At 40.3% G+C, this 19,659-nt stretch overlaps 1 protein-coding gene across 13 annotated transcripts in view; it reads left to right on the top strand.

Moving 5' to 3' along the window:
• Positions 1-19,659, top strand: part of WDPCP (WD repeat containing planar cell polarity effector) — a 215,590-nt gene that overhangs the window by 70,139 nt on the left and 125,792 nt on the right. For all 13 annotated transcript variants that reach the window (XR_009557270.1, XR_009557269.1, XR_009557271.1 and 10 more), the window contains exons 6-8: positions 4-63; positions 7,361-7,475; positions 9,210-9,343. Coding sequence is in view for 7 of the 13 variants with exons in the window: in XM_035110455.2 (XP_034966346.2) it covers positions 4-63; positions 7,361-7,475; positions 9,210-9,343 (309 nt within the window). In the remaining 6 variants the exon portion in view is untranslated. The remainder of the gene's footprint in view (positions 1-3; positions 64-7,360; positions 7,476-9,209; positions 9,344-19,659) is intronic.

Genomic DNA, 19,659 nt, shown 5'->3' with positions numbered 1-19,659 from the left:
CAGGAACTGATGCAAAACAGTCGGTGTGTACTGAGCAAATGGAAGAGCAAATACGTCTGTCAGGTAAAATATTTTGACATGCTCTTGCAATGTTCTGTCAACAGAATTGAACAATTGTTAAGTACAAAGTTAACTGGTTCTGTTTGCTTAAAAAATGTTTAAGACCCAGCTAAAATTCTTCTTGGTGAAAATGGCTATATTCAAATAGGGATGCAGTCAGGTAAAATGTATGATGTGCTGTGTTCTCATTTAAAATTACCGTAATTGTTCAGTATATTAAGCAACTTTGAACTGGACCTATGCTGAGTCGGGAGTGTAGTTAAAGAGAAATTCGTTAAATTTTCTGCATGACACATTTTTCTGTAAAAGTACTTAATTCAAAATGTGCAGCACAGTGACAGGAACTGTAAGATAACCAACTAGTTTAGATTAGATACCAAACGACGTAAACTGCTCAGAGGCCATAGTGGCATGTGTCTGTATTCCTATCTACATAAATATCCATACAATATATAAAGAAAACATCTGCTCACATCCTTGTTAGCAACATGGGAAGTGGGAACAGGTTGAAAATCTAGAGTGTGTGATCCAGCATTCTAATCAACAGCTTTTCCTTGAAATATGTTTAATGTATTTAACTCATTAAAAGCTATTCCTAGCTTTTTATCCTTGATCTTTAATAGGTATCTCCTGAAGCTTACCACTGCTTAACAGAGAGTGTTGAATTTTGAACAGTATTACTAATATACAGTCTAGCCCTCAACCAGTGTCATTTATCCAAGCCCCATTAAAATGAATTGAATTCTCTTGTAATTGTAACTGTACTTTCCAAAGCTAAAATCTGTTCAACTCTAATAATATATTTAGCCTTCCCTTGTAACCCAAATACTTTTACTGAAAAATTCAAAGTCAAAAGTAAAATGGTGATGGTTAATAATAAAACTGTTTATCCTGCAATCCCAGGTACCTGAGAGTATGCCCATTGAACACAATGAGGCATACTTCTGAATAAGCATATACAAAACTAATGCTGTAATCCTGTGCCTACTTACTTGCGGGTAATCAGTGGTACATCTGTAGGATGACAAATCAGAAGTGACCCTGAATCCAGATAATATATCCCTCTTACATTCAAATCTGAAAAATTAATTTCACCTCTACTTGGCCTCCTTACAAGAGGACCGGAAGGTAGTCCTTCTTCTTTTTAAATAAGAAGAAATGATACACGAGATCAGTAAATTACAGCACATTGAACTTTACTTCTGTACCAGGAGAATTGGTAAAAACTATTATTTAACTACAATCATTAAACATATAGGGGAACAAGCCTTACTGAGGATTGATTTAGCATGACTTCTGGCAAATGGAAAGCCTGCCTTGCTAGCCTTTTAGAATTGTTTGAGAGTGTCATACAGATAGAAGCAATTTGTGAGTGTTCCACCTGACCTTTGCTGTGACAGCAAAGGTCAGGACTTGCTGATCCTTTGCTAGCATCTAGCCCTTTACGTAGGCCCTAATCCACACTTGGTAAGCTGGATGTGGTCAAAAATGAGATGGCAAGAATAAATACTGACATTGTGGGCATCAATGATCTAAAATGGACGGGAATGGGCGAATTCAGTTCGGATGACCATAATATCTACGACTGTGGGCAAGAATCCCATAGAAGAAATGGAGTGGCCCTCATAGTCAACAAAAGAGTGGCAACAGCTGTACTGGGATGCAATCTCAAAAATGATAGAATGATCTCGATACGAATCCAAGGCAGACCTTTTAACATCACAGTAATCCAAGTTTATGCACCAACTACCGGTGCTGAAGAAACTGAAATTGACCAATTCTATGAAGACTTACAACACCTTCTAGAAATGACACCAAAGAAGGATGTTCTTCTCATTATAGGGGATTGGAATGCTAAAGTAGGGAATCAAGAGATAGAAGGAACAACTGGCAAGTTTGGCCTTGGAGTTCAGAACGAAGCAGGGCAAAGGCTAATAGAGTTCTGTCAAGAGAATAAGCTGGTCATCACAAACACTCTTTTCCAACAACACAAGCGACGACTCTACGCATGGACATCACCAGATGGGCAGCATCGAAATCAGATTGATTATATTCTCTGCAGCCAAAGATGGTGAAGCTCTATACAGTCAGCAAAAACAAGACCTGGAGCTGACCGTGGCTCAGATCACCAGTTTCTTATAGCAAAATTCCAGCTTAAACTGAAGAAAGTAAGATTCTTCTGTTGTTGTTTTAAAAATGTTATTTGAAGATTGTTGCAGGATGTGTTTGGTTTGCAGGCTGATTGCGGTGCTATCGGAGTGAAACCCTGGAGCTTGTGGTTGTAAACATCATATAGTGGACAATGGGATCCTCTAACAAGGAGAATTTGGGGGCTCTTCTGGGCATGGATAATCCTATGACAGGATTCACTGGGATCAGCAGCATAGATGCAATGGAGCTCTCTTAGCTTTAATTCCCCAACCCTGACTCAGCTGAAGATACAGTGGTGTAGCTTGCTCACCACAAGACAGTTTGGGCTCAGCCAAAAGGGGTGCTCTGAGGATGTAGCAGAAGCAAAACCAGACAGTGGGGCTTGTGATGAATCTTAAGCTAGTGCATGATCTGACAACCTGGGATACAGTGCTAAAAGACTTCTTTCCCCTCTGCCAGGCTTCAGCAGCAGCAGCATCTCTGCTGATGAATGGAGTTGGGATCTGTTATAACTTTACTTTAGCTTAACTTGCTTTACTCAAGTTTCTTGTGCATAGGATTGCTCCTCAAATAATTATAAAATTCTCAGGGAAGAAAATAGGACAGTCCTAAAAAGAGGTTTAAATGACATACTTGACAGTACGTTTATGTTGCATCATTGTGTTGTTACGTTGGTCACAATAAATATTGCATGTGAAACACTTTTCAGTTAATATGTAATCACGGTTTCTTAATGCTTGCTAAGAACCTCAAAGAAGAAATGAAAAATGAGTCTGTAGGTTGACATTTTCATGAAACTACCCTCATGCTTTATGTGTTATAGGAGGTATGGACAGGGTTCCACAACATCATCATGGCATATCTGCTGTCACTGCATGTTTGTTACCTACCAAGCATGGATAAATTGGGGTATTGATGCTTCACATTGGAATGGGTGGCAACAGAATTGCCCAATACACTGCAGTTTGTCAGTATTACTATATTGTGTCATGTTTCTGCTACTATTGTTTTGCTTTCAACATTGCACCTGAGAATGCTTAGAATAATGACTACACTATGCAGATCTGGCACTGGCGCTGCTGTGGCATAGTGGCTGTTGGCATAAGGAAGTTAAGTCACATTGGAAAAATGTTCTATTGTGTTTGAAATACTTTTTTGTAGATTTTTTTGGGCCCTTAGCATTTTGGCTTTGGCTTTTCTGTTCCTCCTCCACACCCCCAATATAGATTTATTGTGGCAATCTCTTCTTGTTGCTGCAATCAGGTGGTTTATTTATTCTCTCACATACTAATATGTGAAACTTGTCAAGAAGAATTGGTGGTATGTGATACTTCCCAGGGTTCTTTGGCATAGTGGAATCTATTTTTCTGGATTAATGGTATGTTGCTTTCTTGAGCATGCCTCAGTATAGAGTACAAAGGTTAACTGTTTTTCCACCTGGCCTACAAACTTGCCTACTCAACTTCTAGAGAGTTTTGTTGTTCTTCAGAAACTTTATCATTTGTATTTTGGGGACAATTATAAGAACTAGCCGAACACCTCTGAGCTGTAAGATCACATTATCAGTTTGAGAATAAATTGTGATTTTATCTAATCCAACTGCAACATAAGGATAAATTGAAGTTTTGAAAGGTTGCCATAAGTGCTGGTAGAGTGTGTGACTGTGTCTAACATTTTTACTAGGACAAAACCTTAAAGGACATCTGCCATAACTGGGGAAGCTGATGATTATACAAAGAGATATTCACTAGATTAACAGAAAAAGAGGTTGTTCTATTTCTAAAAACCACAAACTAAATCAGGACTGCTTGGTCTGGATATGCGTTTAGAAAGATCTGAATAGCAGGATTATATTTCTGTTTGAACTTGTGATCCAGTTCAGAAGCAATCCTTTGTACAAACTTTTTATACTGTGTTAAATGCATGTACTTTGATGGCACTAAGCAAATAAATACTGGAATACGTTTGATTTATATAGTTCAAATGGCTTTATAAGTTTGATCTTATTCATCCTCACAAAAATCTAGTGAAGCATGTTACTGTCAGTTCACTTTACAGACTGAAAACTGAGGATGAAAAGTGTTTGTGTATGTCCATGGCTGAGATGGACCTTTCTTTCCTACATACCACTCAAATGCTCACATTAGTTGTTTTTCTCATAAAGTTCATTCTGTTATCTTTTGATACCAATTGATTATCCAAGAGTATTAAAAGAACTGGCAGAGGTGATTTCTGAACCACTGGCAGTAATCTTTGAGAATTCCTGGAGAACAGGAGAAGTCCCAGCAGACTGGAGGAGGGCAAATGTTGTCCCTATTTTCAAAAAGGGGGAAAGAGAGGACCCAAACAATTATCGCCCAGTCAGCCTGACATCAATACCAGGAAAGATTCTAGAGCAGATCATTAAGCAAATGGTCTGTGAGCAAAGGAACGCTGTGATCACTAAAAGTCAGCATGAAAAATAGGTCATGTCAGACTACTTGGATCTCATTCTTTGACAGAATTACAAGCTTGGTAGATGAAGGGAATGCTGTGGATATAGCCTATCTTGATTTCAGCAAGGCCTTTGACAAGGTGCCCCATGATATTCTTGTAAAGAAGCTGGTAAAATGTGGGCTAGACAATGCTACCATTCAGTGGATTTGTAACTGGCTGACTGACCGAACCTAAAGGGTGTTCATCAATGGCTCCTCTTCATCCTGGAGAGAAGTGACTAGTGGGGTGCCACAGGGTTCTGTCTTGGGCCCAGTCTTATTCAACATCTTTATCAATGACTTGGATGATGGGCTTAAGGGCATCCTGAGCAAGTTTGCAGATGACACCAAATTGGGAGGGGTGACTAATACCCCAGAGGACAGGATCACACTTCAAAATGACCTTAACAGATTAGGGAACTGGGCCAAAGCAAACAAGATGAATTTTAATAGGGAGAAATGTAAAGTACTACACTTGGGCAAAAAGAAAGAAAGGCACAAATACAGGATGGGTGACACCTGGCCTGAGAGCAGTACATGTGAAAAGGATCTAGGAGTCTTGGTAGACCACAAACTTGACGGTGAAGGTCCTGTGTGAGTGCCTGGAGGCGGTTGGAGGATGGATGGCGGCTAACGGATTGAGGTTGAATCCTGACAAGACAGAAGTACTGTTTTCCCCAGAGTGGCTGGGGAAACCCAGCCAGATGGGCGGGGTATAAATAATAAATTATTATTATTATTATTGTTATTGTTATTGTTATTGTTATTGTTATTATTTTATTGACATGAGTCAACAGTGTGATGCAGCAGCTAAAAAGCCAATACAATTCTGGGCTGCATCAATAGGAGTATAGCATCTAGATCAAGGGAAGTAATAGTACTACTGTATTCCACTCTGGTCAGACCTCACCTGGAACGTGTCCAGAGGAGGGCAACCAAAATGGTCAAAGGCCTGGAAACGATGCCTTATGAGGAACGGCTTAGGAAGCTGGGTATGTTTAGCCTGGAGAAGAGAAGGTTAAATGGCGATATGATGGCCATGTTCAAAAATATAAAATGATGTCATATAGAAGAGGGTGAAAGGTTGTTTTCTGCTGCTCCAGAGAAGTGCATGAAAATCTTCACTTTGCATTGGTTTTTTTTAATTCAGCTGTTAAAGGTTCCTCCACAAGAAGCTTTTTCTGAGCACACACTTAAATTGGTTGAGATAAATGAGGCCTCCGTTAATTGTCTGCATAGCAATCTGTTCACAAGTTTGTAATAAGATAGCAGGGCTATTCTTATGTGCTTATGGCCAGTGCTCAGGGATGATAGGAGTTGTAGTCCAACATCTGGATTACCAACATGTGACAGGTAGAAACCTGGGTTAGCTGAACATTTGCAGGCACCTCCAAAGTGTTCCACAAAGAGTGCTTTGAAAGAGGCATTCCAAGTTGATCACTGTGTCTTACCAGGTCTCTTGTAAAATGTGCTCTCTCTCTCTCTCTCTCTCTCTCTCTCTCTCTCTCTCTCTCTCTCTCTCTCTCTCCCCCCCCCCCAAGACTCATCAGGTGATTGATAGGTGGGTGGCTCTAACCATTTGTCAGTTATGGCCTGCAAGGAGCAGGGGCAATAATTCCCTGTCCCTGCTATATAGTGTGGAGTAAAATCACAGTCTTTGCTCAACAGGAGTGGGGAACCTTTCTTCCTCCAGCCCCACTTGTCAATCACTCAGTATTATGACAGGCTGAACCCCACCTGGTTATCTGCAGAGATCAGCTGTGCAAGTGAGTTCCCCACCAATCCAGATGTGTCTCTACCTGTCCCGCATCTGATGTCACTTCTAACATCAGCGGTGTGGGGAACATGGATGTGCCTGGGGAAAATGGTCTCGCAAATAAAATTGGGATCCATGCCAGGCTGCATTTGATTCATGGACTGCTGGTTGTCCACCCCATGGTAGAACACAAAAACAACATATTTGTAGTAATGTGTACCAATCCCTTTTTAAAGAAAAAACCCTACTGCCTAGGCCCACATTGCAGAGCCACAGAAATCACCTTTAAAATGCTACTTGATTGCAGTAGTGCTATGTTAAGAAGAGCAAGAACATTTTTTGTATACAAAGTGTAGAAATTAAGTATGTATGTCCTATTTTGTGCATCTGTTCTCTTTCTCCCTTCACCTCTCTGTTCCTATTTTCTGGGTTTTTAATATACCTTTGGATTGTTGTTTTCATTAGCCCTATGAGTGGTTAACTGATTGTGCAGAGCACATGAATATAAGTTATCAAGTAACTCCACCTCACAGGTTCAAATCTATGGTGTCTTCTTTGCTTATCCACATTTTTACTGGGCTGTAGCTTGGGGAAGGATTACAGCCATGAATAGCAGCATCTGCAGTTACTGTTTTCCATGCAAATTATGGGGAATTATATCCTATAGTGAAGCATTTCATGCATAGTTGGAACAGATGTAGTCAAAGATCGGTATGTTTTTGCTTTTTCCCTTCTCTCTCTCTCTCTCTTTCTTTTTATTCATTTCTTGTGGTGCATCTAATCTCTTTTGCCAGCCAAGCTGTAGTACCGGTATATGAAATCTAGAAAAATATAGATGATAAAAGGTATTTTGGAACATATCATTCTCTGCTGACAAGTTGCATCTCTCTCTCCCCCCCCCCCCGACTATTTGGTTCAGCTTCTCTTTCATTCAGGTGTACTGGTATCCCTAGGCCTTTCAGGGCCACAGCTGGAGCGAGTGGTGATTGACAGAACCCTGATGGGGAAGCTCATCTCCGACACTATCAGCGATGGTAATTATACCCATGTGCAATTCAGTTCCCTACATTTTGCAGTGGAACAGGAGGAATAGTATGTCAATTATAGTATGTCAATAGAGCAATTATTACCACTGGGGACTTGGCAACACAACAAGTAATTGCATTTAATGCCACAGTTACCACCCTCAGGACCAAAACCACTTTAGGAAAAATATTTAACATCAAAGTTTCTATTCTTATCAACTGTTACATTTGTTTCTAAATCTCAGTTCCTTGTATAATTTCCCCCCAAGGTATTCAAGTTTAGCACATGTAATTTCCTCCCATCTGAGAGCTTTGTTCTATATTAGTACTGCACAATGACTTGAAATAAACAGTAATATAACAGTGAAGATTTCTATGTGGCCTGTATCTAAAAGTTCACTAATAATGTTAGATTACATTATAAATTGACTTGGTCATTTTAAATATGTTCTTCCCAGTACTGTCAGCTGTGACTGAAAGCAGCGTCCCAAGATCTCAGAAAGAGGACTTCTTCTAGTCCTCCTCGCTTGAGATCCTAAATATGTTAGGGGAACTTCAAGAGCATAGGTTCCTATTCCTTACCCATTGAAAACAATGAACACAAAGCATGTGGCTTTTAAAACGGTCTTAGACAAAATCTAATGAAACCTTCATGTGCCAAGTGCAATGTACCTTCAAATAGCACTTGTTGAGCTCTTGCTTCTATGCTTTTCTTTTGAGCTTCCTGAACGTATCTGGCTGGCCTCTATTGGAAGCCAAGCTCTAGTCTAGATGGAGCCTTGGTTTGCTTTTGTTGTGTTTGTTGCAATATCCTTATCTGTGGGAAACAATTCCATTTTAAAAAAAATAGACTTTGAAAAGTAAATACTGTCTGAGGGACATGATGGATAAAAATTGCAGCCCAAGTCATCAAATAAATAATCTTACATCATGTTTTTGCATGTATGTGGAAAGCACTGTACAGAAATACATTAATTTCACAATTGCCCTTCTAGACTCTAAGTACATCTAATTCTGTTTTATAAAAGGACTGCTTGATACGAGGTTCCAGATTATGCTTCTAGCTGAAACAAAGCTATACTTCGTTGTAAAACTAGTATGCATTAACTGTTACAGCAATCAAATAGTATGTACAGTTCTTGACAACAAATGTTGAACACTTCCACACTGTATCTGTAGTAGTACTTTCTGCATATTGGCAGTTTTATAAATTTCAGAAGGCGGACAGTTGGGACAATTCACTTCTTGTATGTTGTATGTGAAAACTTCCCAGATTTGTCTGTCCTTTTGCTCAACTGCTGTAGTCGAATCTGCCATCTCTCTGGTACTCCCCCCCCCCAATGTATGCTTGATTGCAGCTGAATAACAGTATTTTCACTCAATCAGTGAAAGCTATCATAAAAGAGAGTTAGATTTCAAATTCTAAAACAACTGAAGAAGAAATGAATATAGGATGAGAAAGCATTATTATATTACAGAAGGGATTTGGAATATGATAATTTATTTAGCTGTACTTAATCTGAGTACCCCCTAAGCTTTATTTCTCATTTCCAGCAAGATCCTGAGAAGATGAAACACTGATGTCCTTTAGGAGATCACAGAAGGCTGAATGTAATATTTTAAAGTGTAGCCTTGAAAATTTGCTTTTCTTCCCCCAGTGTCTCAGTGGAGACCTCAGTAATTTGTTTTATTGGTGGTGACAGTCAGGTATTACAGTGTTGAGAGTTTTTCTTTGTTTTTCAGCTGTTCTTACAGACAGTTTCATGATCTTGTCATTTTGGGAGCAAAGCAAACTCTGCTTTATTCAGTTCACAAAGAAGGCAAATTCTCCTGATGCAAACATAAAGCTTGAAAAACTCTCCTCCTTGGATTTTAAGGTACAACCACCTGTGATGCTCGCAAGTTTGATCATTATAATTATGGGCAAACGTATACTGAAAGTGGATAAGTAATAAGCGTCACTTACCAGCGTCCAAAACTAATTTTGAAATTGTAACTATTTGAAAGGTTTTGGGGTTTTTTAATAAAAAAATGAAGCTTGAAACAGCCAAGTATTATAGATAACTTTTAAATGACTGCCAGAGATAAAGTAACTTTAGGCAGACTACTCCTGGATTAACTATTATGCTAAGCATCTGTAGTAAAGGATTCTAAATAAAATGAGTCTCTGTCTTGAGTTAGTAATCTAGTATCTCCTATATTTGTACTGTGCTTCTAAAACAGAGATAATTTGCTCACCATGAAAATGGAGAGCCACAAATATTCACAACAGTATAGTAATTTAAAATAAAATAATGGTACAAATGATGATGATCTTTGCATATGATAATAATTGGGAGGGTCTAAGGCCAATGTTTCCTGCCAACCTAGCAGTTCGAAAGCGCGCCAAAGTGCAAGTAGATAAATAGGTACCGCTCCGGCGGGAAGGTAAATGGCATTTCCGTGGGCTGCTCTGGTTCGCCAGCAACGGCTTAGTCATGCTGGTCACATGACCCGGGAGCTGTCTGCGGACAAATGCCGGCTCCCTCGGCTTATAGAGCGAGATGAGCACCGCAACCCCAGAGTCATCCGCGACTGGACTTAATAGTCAGGGGTCCCTTTACCTTTAAGGCAAGTGTTAAGGGGCCAAGTCTTAACTTCAAAATGACCTTAACAAATTAGACAACTGGGCCAAAGCAAACAAGATGAATTTTAACAATGAGAAATGTAAAGTACTACATTAATGAAAGGCACAAATACAGGATGGGAGGCACCTGGCTTGAGAGCAGTACATGTGAAAAGGATCTAGGAGTCTTGGTAGACCACAAACTTGACATGAGTCAACAGTGTGATGCAGCAGCTAAAAAAGCCAATGCAATTCTGGGCTGCATCAATAGGAGTATAGCATCTAGATCAAGGGAAGTAATAGTACCACTGTATTCTGCTCTGGTCAGACCTCACCTGGAGTACTGTGTCCAGTTCTGGGCACCACAGTTCAAGAAGGATACTGACAGGCTGGAATGTGTCCAGAAGAGGGCAACCAAAATGGTCAAAGGCCTGGAAACAATGCCTTATGAGGAACGGCTTAGGGAGCTGGTTATGTTTAGCCTGGAGAAGAGAAGGTTAAGGGGTGATATGATAGCCATGTTCAAATATATAAAAGGATATATAGAAGAGGGAGAAAGGTTGTTTTCTGCTGCTCCAGAGAAGCGGACACGGAGCAATGGATTCAAGCTACAAGAAAGAAGATTCCACCTAAACATTAGAAAGAACTTCCTGACAGTAAGAGCTGTCTGACAGTGGAATTTGCTGCCAAGGAGTGTGGTGGAGTCTCCTTCTTTGGAGGTCTTTGTGGTCTCTTCCAACTCTATGAGGTCTTTAAGTGGAGGCTTGACAGCCATCTGCCAGGAATGCTTTGATGGTGTTTCCTGCTTGGCAGGGGGTTGGACTCTTCCAACTCTATTATTCTATGATTCTGTAAAACTGGCTGGATATGGCAGCACACCCACCTTCATGCATGAATGCTGTAGAGGAGATTACTGTATGAGACAGAGATCCAGAATATGCGTCAACATAGATGTCATGTACTATTTAGCTTTGAGACAGGGGTTTTGGAATGAATTTTTCCCTTAACGTATCTGGAAAATGTACAAAATATAAGGCTGGAGATTCTTCAAAGCAAATAAGTAAACTTCTTTTAATTTCATATTGTCTCTTTTCAAAATATACAGTGGAGATTAGTAAAGAGGTTGGTCTCAAGTGCATGAAAATAATCCCTCCTCCCCTCACCCTAAGTGGTACTGGAATGCAGAATACAGGAAAATGTTTTGTTCACCAATATTTTTTCATCCTGCCACTTTTTTCTTCTTTTATTTTATTTTTGCTTAATCGGCTTTATAGCAGCAAGGCTGGCTTTCCTTGGATTATGCTTCACTTTTTACCACATTAAATTATAACTTGTTTGTTAGGAATACTCTCTGCTAGAATGGACATCAAATACATTTTCCAGGCTGTTTCAGTTCAAGGCCTCCTTTCAGCACTGACTTGTGTTTGCAAGATTGATCCAACCTCTGTAACATGGATTTGAGACAGTTCACTGTTCACAAGGAACTGAGCTGATATGTTGTTTACTTCAAAATGATGCACACTTGTGCCTTGCGGAGTATTTGTTAAACATGGGCTTTTAGTGCCCACGATCATGATCTGTGGACGTTTAGCCTAACTGCAAAGCTATATTGGGATGGCATCTGTTTTGATAATTTATTTTCTAACCATGTTTCTGGATGCATATGCATAGCCCAAAACATATTATGCCAGAAACATTATAACTATTTAAGAAAAGAAGGAAAAACACACAGGCACCTTTGATCCATTGGGGGGAAAGTCAAAGCAGTATCAATAACACAGTATTTATTAGGACCATCTAAAATAACAAATCAGTAAGCTACCTTTTGAGTTTAACAGAACTCTTCCTCAGATTTGATGTTCAAAAAACAAAGTTGCTAGTTGAGGGCACAGTGGAAATCCAGTCTGGAATATGTTAACAGTTTTAAAATGATAATGCAGGAGACTCTTTGCAGATTTATTAGGTTAGACTGTGACCTGTACATATGGTCACAGGCTGTACCAAGGTATTTATAGAAAAATAAGTAATGACACTCTTATTTTGAAATTATGGATACAGATAGTTATATCTGCATCTAGCACTTAAAGGTGGTTTCTTAAAGGAAGAAGAAGAAGAGTTTGGATTTGATATCCCGCTTTATCACTACCCGAAGGAGTCTCAAAGCGGCTAACATTCTCCTTTCCCCTCCTCCCCCACAACAGACACCCTGTGAGGTGGGTGGGGCTGAGAGACTTCAAAGAGTGTGACTAGCCCAAGGTCACCCAGCAGCTGCATGTGGAGGAGCAGAGACACGAACCCGGTTCCCCAGATTACAAGTCTACCGCTCTTAACCACTATACCACACTGGCTCTTCCCCCTTCCCTCCAAGCCTTGCAGAAAAATAAAATTCAGAGGAGCACTTTGACTTTTCACAGTTCACTGTGTTATTTATACTTAACTTTTCTACAAAAGTATTAAAAGAACCAGACTTACCTAATCTTATAAACAGGAGGGAAGGAGGGCTGTGTGGTTTCCATGCTGCTGTCTTTGCCCCCATTGCATGTTTCCCTCTGTAAGCTGTTTCCACTGACACACTCTGGACTTCGTTCTGGAAAATTTGTGCAGCACATTGAGCCCATCTTTGTGGCAACTTGTTTATGAGATGCCCAAGCTCACAATGTCTTCAGTCTGTTATGTTTCCCCAGGAACTGAGCTAGGCAGGAGGAGGGATAGCAGCCAGGTGTTTGCCACATTTAGTGCCCTAGCTGCAGGGTGGCAAAAGATGAGATTTGGTGATTATTTTTTGATATTTTCAGTAGGCTCCAGTTTTCAGCCTTGTCAGAAAACTTACGGAAAACTGAGAACTCATTGACCATGTTCCCAACAAAATAATCAGACTCATCCAGATTGTTACAGATAATATTGCCAGATTGATACAGACGAGACCAAAGAAGGCGCAAGGCACTGCTGCTCCAGCAGCACCTGTACCCACCTTCAAGGCTTACACCATTAAATTTGTAAGGCTCCCCATTATCCAAGAGAATGACAAACTGGGCCAGATGGCTGGAGGCACTTGCTCAGTTTGACTCCTGCACCCATGTGCCACTGAATGGTCTTCCTAGACCAGGGGTCTGCAACCTTTAAGACAAAAAGAGCCACTTGGACCCGTTTCCGAAGAAAAAAAATAAACTGGGAGCCGCAAAACAGGGACGTAATTAGAAATCAGAGGGCCCCATAGCAAAATTTGCTATGCCCAATAATCAATGCCCCAAAATGCCATAGAAAATTAATCAGGGCCCCAGTGTACCATAAATCATAATCAGTGCCTGATGTAAATAATAATTAATAATGAGGGCCCAATGTCATCCTCGTCATTATAAAAATAACTTTGAGTTTGGGCTGCCTTGATTACTGGGAATGGGCACCAGCACCAGCCTTATGAGTTTGGGCTGCCTTGATTACTGTACTGGGAATGGGCACCAGCAACCACTGCCTTATGAGTTTGGGCTGCCTTGATTACTGGGAATGGGCAAAACTCTGACTCCCTTATTAGGACACCTGTATGGTTTCATGTGTGTTGCTCCCATCAAGTGAACTTATAAAATTTCCTCATATTGAATCAACCCATTGATTAATACATCTACCTCAATCTCCTGACCAGGCCGGCAGGAGGCCACAGGCAGGCCGCAGGCAGGAGCAGCAGCAGCAGCAGCAAACACACGCTCCGAGCCCGCAAGCCTTTTCTGCTGCTGGGCGGGAAGAAGCGCGCCCGTTTTAAAAAATAAATAATTCCACCCCCCCCCCCCCGTGAGCCTATTGGCTGCAGAAATGTGGCGGGGAGGGGCTGATGCAGGGAGGGGGCCGACCACGCTCCCCGGGCTGCTAACGTCACCTTGCGTCGTTTTTGCACAGCGCACGCGCACAGCGGAGTTGTAGACTCCAGCGGGCGCCGTGCGGGGCGCAGGCGCACAGCACGCCGCCGCAGCTGTGTGCTCCAGCGGCGGTTGGCGCCGCACGGGTGTCTGGTGGGCGTGGCGGGCGCCGCCGCATGGCTCAGGCAGCGCAAGGCTCAGGCGGTGCATGGCTCGGACACCTCCTCCCCTCGTATCCGCTCCGGAGCCGCAGCAAAGGTGTAAAAGAGCCACATGCGGCTCCGGAGCCGCAGGTTGCAGACCCCTGTCCTAGACCAAAGTGGTATAAAGAAGTGGAACCTTTGTCACTCCCGTCATCCTTGACCATTGGTTATGCTGGCTTGCCTGAGTTCAACAATGTCTGATAGAGCAACACTTGTTGAAGAAATATCAACATAGCTTCTACAAAGGCAGCAAGAGCGGCTTGTGTATGAGGCAGAGACAATGGTACTGTTCTGGTGGCAGCAGTGTGCTTGTCTGGGCAGGGTAAAGTGGCAGCAATGAGGTTTGGGGAGCTCCAGGCTTGTACATGTACTTCTGCGGGGCTGTTTCCCCAGTGCCCCTCCCATCTGACTACTACTGCCTTGCCACATCCCCATGCCAAAGAACACAGTACTGCCAGGAGAATGCTGCCTCTACCTCCTCTTCATTGAGGCAGCTCTGAAATGTAAGTCTTGTCTCACTAACCCTTTAGAGTTCTTTGAGTGTCAATATGCATATAGATCGGAGTGATCTAGTAGACATAGTAATTAATAGACTTTGATAGACGTTTGTTTGTTTTTGTTTAAAAAGTAGAGACATCACCTTGCCGACAAAGTTAAAGCTATGGTTTTCCCAGCAGTGATGTCTGGAAGTGAGAGCTGGACCATAAAGAAGGCTGATCGCCGAAGAATTGATGCTTTTGAATTATGGTGCTGGAGGAGACTCTTGAGAGTCCCATGGACTGCAAGAAGATCAAACCTATCCTATCTGAAGGAAATCAGCCCTGAATGCTCACTGGAAGGACAGATTGTGAAGCTGAGGCTCCAGTACTTTGGCCACCTCATGAGAAGAGAAGACTCCCTGGAAAAGGCCCTCCCTGGAAAAGATGTTGGGAAAGATTGAGGGCAGAAGGAGAAGGGGACGACAGAGGACAAGATGGTTGGTCAGTGTTCTCGAAGCTACCAACATGAGTCTGACCAAACTGCGGGAAGCAGTGGAAGACAGGCGTGCCTGACGTGCTCTGGTCCATGGGGTCACGACGAGTCGGACACGACTAAACAACTAAAGAACAACAACAACAAAGAAAGCTTTTGATAAAATTCCTCACAAAAGGGTTGATTCAAGAACAAAAGTTGGCTACAACTCATAATTAGTGAGGAGGAAACTTAACCAGAAGCCTGGCTTAGTTTGCCTTAGCTTAGTGTGGCAGTAAAAAAAAAAAGACTGGAGAGCAGAGTTACTGCATACCCTTTTCTGCGAGAGTCTCATTTAGCCAAGGTTTGGTTCAGCACAGAGCTTTCCAAACTGTGTCACGACACATTAGTGTGTCGGCTGCAGTGTGTCATGCAAACACTCTCCATGTTCCTCCTGGGGCTGGAAAGGGGTTAGTTTAACCCCTGATTTGCTAGTAAAAGTGAATTACTGTGTCACGAAATGATGTATGTCTAAAAAGTGTGTCACCAACATGAAAAGTTTAGAAAGCTCTGGTTTAGCATGTTGTGTGAACCAGGCCAGTGAGTCCAGACACTGATTATGCCCCCTTCCCTTTGGAGTGACAGCATCCCATGTTGGGTTGCCATTCTTTCTTTTTTGTTTTATTTCATAGAGTCAACTTTTTTTTTTAAGATCTCCTTCTGGGTTATCTTCTCCAGCAGCAAATTTCACACTTGAATTTACATTTTCTTCTTTAAAGATATTTTTCAATGAAAAACCTGTTGCTTCTGTAACAAACTGTACAAGAAAGTGTTAGAAAGGATTCTACCAAATATCTATATATCTACTTGACTCCTATTTTATAGCTATTTTTATTTTATGGATATTGTAGTGGTTTAGTTCTGATAGACTTCTTATTGGTAAGAGTTCGGAAGTTCTAATCTTTCCTTTGATTGATGCATACATGTATTAAACGTTCAAAGGGATTATGTTTTTACAACTACTACCTATAAAATTGAATACAGCACAGGAAGTTGCTGTATATCACTTTAGTGTTATTGAATTGTAATTTTCTTTTAAAAAAACGTATCATAGATTAAACAGCTTGAAAAAACTGAAGGGTTGAAAAAGATTCCCCCCCCCCTTAATTTCATTTTTTCTTAATTACTCAATCCAGCACCTCTGCATGTTGGGGGCAGGGACAGTACACTGCTTACGTGTAGAGGAGGGAAGCCAACAAGCACAGGAAGGGTGGGATATTACAACTCTATTTATTCTCCATTGTTCAGCATGCTCTTAACTGATGGGATCTGACTGATGCTGTCTTGTTCAGACAACTTTCACCACTAGTAATTGTGTGAGTCTGAGTTACTGAATTGGTCCAGGGGAAAGGTGTATACTGCTAGGCACCACAAACTTGATGGAAAAATAGAGTAATAGAGTGGGGAGCAGTGGGAGTAAGTTTGGAAGACCTTCTCTGACCTTTCCCCCTCAAGCATTCAAACATTATTATTTATTTAGGAAATTTATACATTAAATCTCCCCCCAAATTATAGAAAAATGATCATATAAAATAATTCCAGGATAGTTTACATAAAAATATCAGCAAAGACATAGAATATAATTAGCTAAAAAACATTGTACTGAAACTAGATTGCCATCAGTACACAATAACTTAGTTTTATTCTTCTAAATTCCCAGCATCTTGAAAAGTTAAACAATTGACCTTTTACAAGTTTTTCATTCCTATAGCTTTTTAATCCATTTCAATTTACTGAGGACTCAGAAGGGAGAGTACAAGGAGTTAATGTTTACTGTGAGAGAACAACAGTGGTAATTGCTTTGATTTCAGTTCCTTTTGATGTGTATTCAGGGGATGAAGAGGTCAATAATATTATGACCATGCAAATAGAAAAAAAGTTCTTTTGGCCATAAAAAACAGCAAAGGATTATTAAAGCATTAACCTTGATTTTTAATGGCCTTGGTTGAGTGGTGAGATCACAATTTGGATGAGCCTGATTATTTACTAAATACAATACATAAATGCAACGGGTTCTTAACACCCATTGCACTCTGGCATTATCGCATTACTGCCATCCTTTGTTGCCTTGCAGACAGGAATATGAAAGCAATCTGTCATGTAGTGAGACTGGCTCCAGAAGCATTTCTCTGATAAGAAGACCCCCTGCCCTTTGCTAGTGTCTGGTCCAGTAGGCTTAGCCATGCGCTTAATCCCCAGAAAGTGGTTCGATTATTGCTGACCAGCAATAGCAAGATAGGTTTTTTCCATCCCCCTAGCTATCAACCTTCCATTAATTCCTTAAGCAGAAATGTGGTGCAATCTATATTTCCTTGGCATGTGTCACCCAGATGGTGTACTGCTCATGTTTTCAAATAACCATGCTCCAAAATAACATAGTTTGAATAATAAATTCCACAAATCCTTTTGGAGGAATAGAGGCACAAAATTCTCAAGAGCTACATAAACTTTACACAAGATGCTATAGCTCATTCATATTACTCAGTGAAAAGTACATCCTCCTTTACAGCACTTGGCATTCTTAATCCAGGAGAAAAATAAACGGTACATCCAAACATTGTAAATGACCTTTTAATGTTTGATGCTATGTCTGAAAAAAGTAGCCTTAGCCTTTTGGTCAGTATTGCAGAACTTAATATGAGTAGCATTAAATCCTTACATGTAGGTCGATGCTGTCAAGCAACCATGACTGTGTGTTTTGGTATTGATTGGAGTCACAGCAGTAAATTCCTCCTTAACTCATGTGCTTCCTTATCCACCTATAAAACTAGGGACATAAGTATCTCTGCTTACAGTATTTTTTTTGTTTACATGTACAAATGACAGGATGGAACTCATACATGAGTACATGTCATAATTGTAAAGCTAGTTCCTAGATGTTTTCAGTATTAAGGTTACATTTAAATACAAATCTAGATGTAATCTATACACAATCAAGCACTGTTAATCCCATTGATTTCTATGGAAAAATTAAGCAAAATCTTTAACATTGAAAAAAAGAACTGAGATACGCTCAAATTTGACCCATCCCATCACTATATGTAATGCACACACCATTTTTACTATGTGCAGTAGTAATGCATAGTAATTATTAAAAATGAGCAGTGTGCTTTTCCATATATCAGCATGCGTACAAGATACAGCTCAATACCTTTTTCTATCCATTTTCTCATCTCACAAAAAATCTTTTGAAACAGTTTGCTGGCTCATTTGAAGAAGAGGTTGTTGTTCACAATTGTTATTTTGGTACAGTAAGAAAGCAGATATATGAGTTCTGAAAAATTTCAATCACCCTCACTGTGATTCCTTTCCTACAAAGTGGATAGAAATAGGTACTAAGATTAAGCACTGACCACAGGATGTAAGAGGGAAAGTTAAATAAATTAAAAGTAAAGAAACAGCTACATCATACAGCATTTTTTTTAACTACCACAGCTTGAAGATGTTAATGTCAATTCTTCTGCATATTCCAAATATGTGTAGTCCAAAAAGAGCTACAGAATCATTACATAGCACAGTCAATGACACATGGTGCCCGCACCAGTTAAGGATGCTAAAACCATATATATATATATATATATATTAATAAATAACATTTTTCTTTAGGCTAGCCTATCCAGATACAAAGAATGTTAACATGTGTTTTAATCTGGTTTTTATCTTATCATTAATTTTACCGGTACATATTTTTAACATTTTAAATAATTGTTTTAACTGTTTTTGTTGATAATTCATTTTATTCTTCTTTTAAACTGCTTTTAGGTTTTTTTTACGGTCAAGTGGTGTATACAACCTCAGTGTCATAATCCAAATGTAATTGATGGGTGGGCCCTGTAACTGCTTAAGTGTAAAAAAAATAGAAATTCCACTCACTTACATCCTATCACATGTCTAGTTTTTCCCTTAATTTTAAGTTCAGGTTCAGCACCACATGTTGTGCAAACTTACTGCTTAATTAAGACTCATACTCCTCAAATAGAATACATTTATGGACAAAACCCAGCTACTTCTTTTAGGTTTTAGTTTTTCAACGGGAGAGTTAAGCACAAGTTTAAATATACAGTGGTACCTCGGTTTAAGTACACAATTGGTTCCGGAAGTCTGTACTTAACCTGAAGCGTACTTAACCTGAAGCGAACTTTCCCATTGAAAGTAATGGAAAGTGGATTAATCCGTTCCAGACAGGTCCGCGGAGTACTTAAACTGAAAGTACTCAAACCGAAGCATACTTAAACCGAGGTATGACTGTATTGTTGTTGTGTACTTACATAGCATCATCTGTGTACAGTGTGCTTTATAAAGTCCAGGTATGATAGCCTGCTACCCAATGAAGCTTTCCATCTAAAATAGTCAAAGAGAAAATGGAGCATGGGAGAAGAATGGGTATTTATGTCAAATTCATGATTATTTTCAATTATTTCTCCCACTGCCTTCAGTTGAACTGAAACACCTATGGTTGGCTAGATCTGGAGTTTCCATATTTTTCTGACCCTTGGGCACCTTTTCAAACCAGAGAAACACAT

The sequence above is a fragment of the Zootoca vivipara genome, chromosome 3 (assembly GCF_963506605.1).
Source record: "Zootoca vivipara chromosome 3, rZooViv1.1, whole genome shotgun sequence".
In the NCBI taxonomy this organism is placed as follows: Eukaryota; Metazoa; Chordata; class Lepidosauria; order Squamata; family Lacertidae; genus Zootoca; species Zootoca vivipara.
Note: the sequence above shows the minus strand (reverse complement) of the source record. Positions and strands in the feature narration are given on the sequence as shown.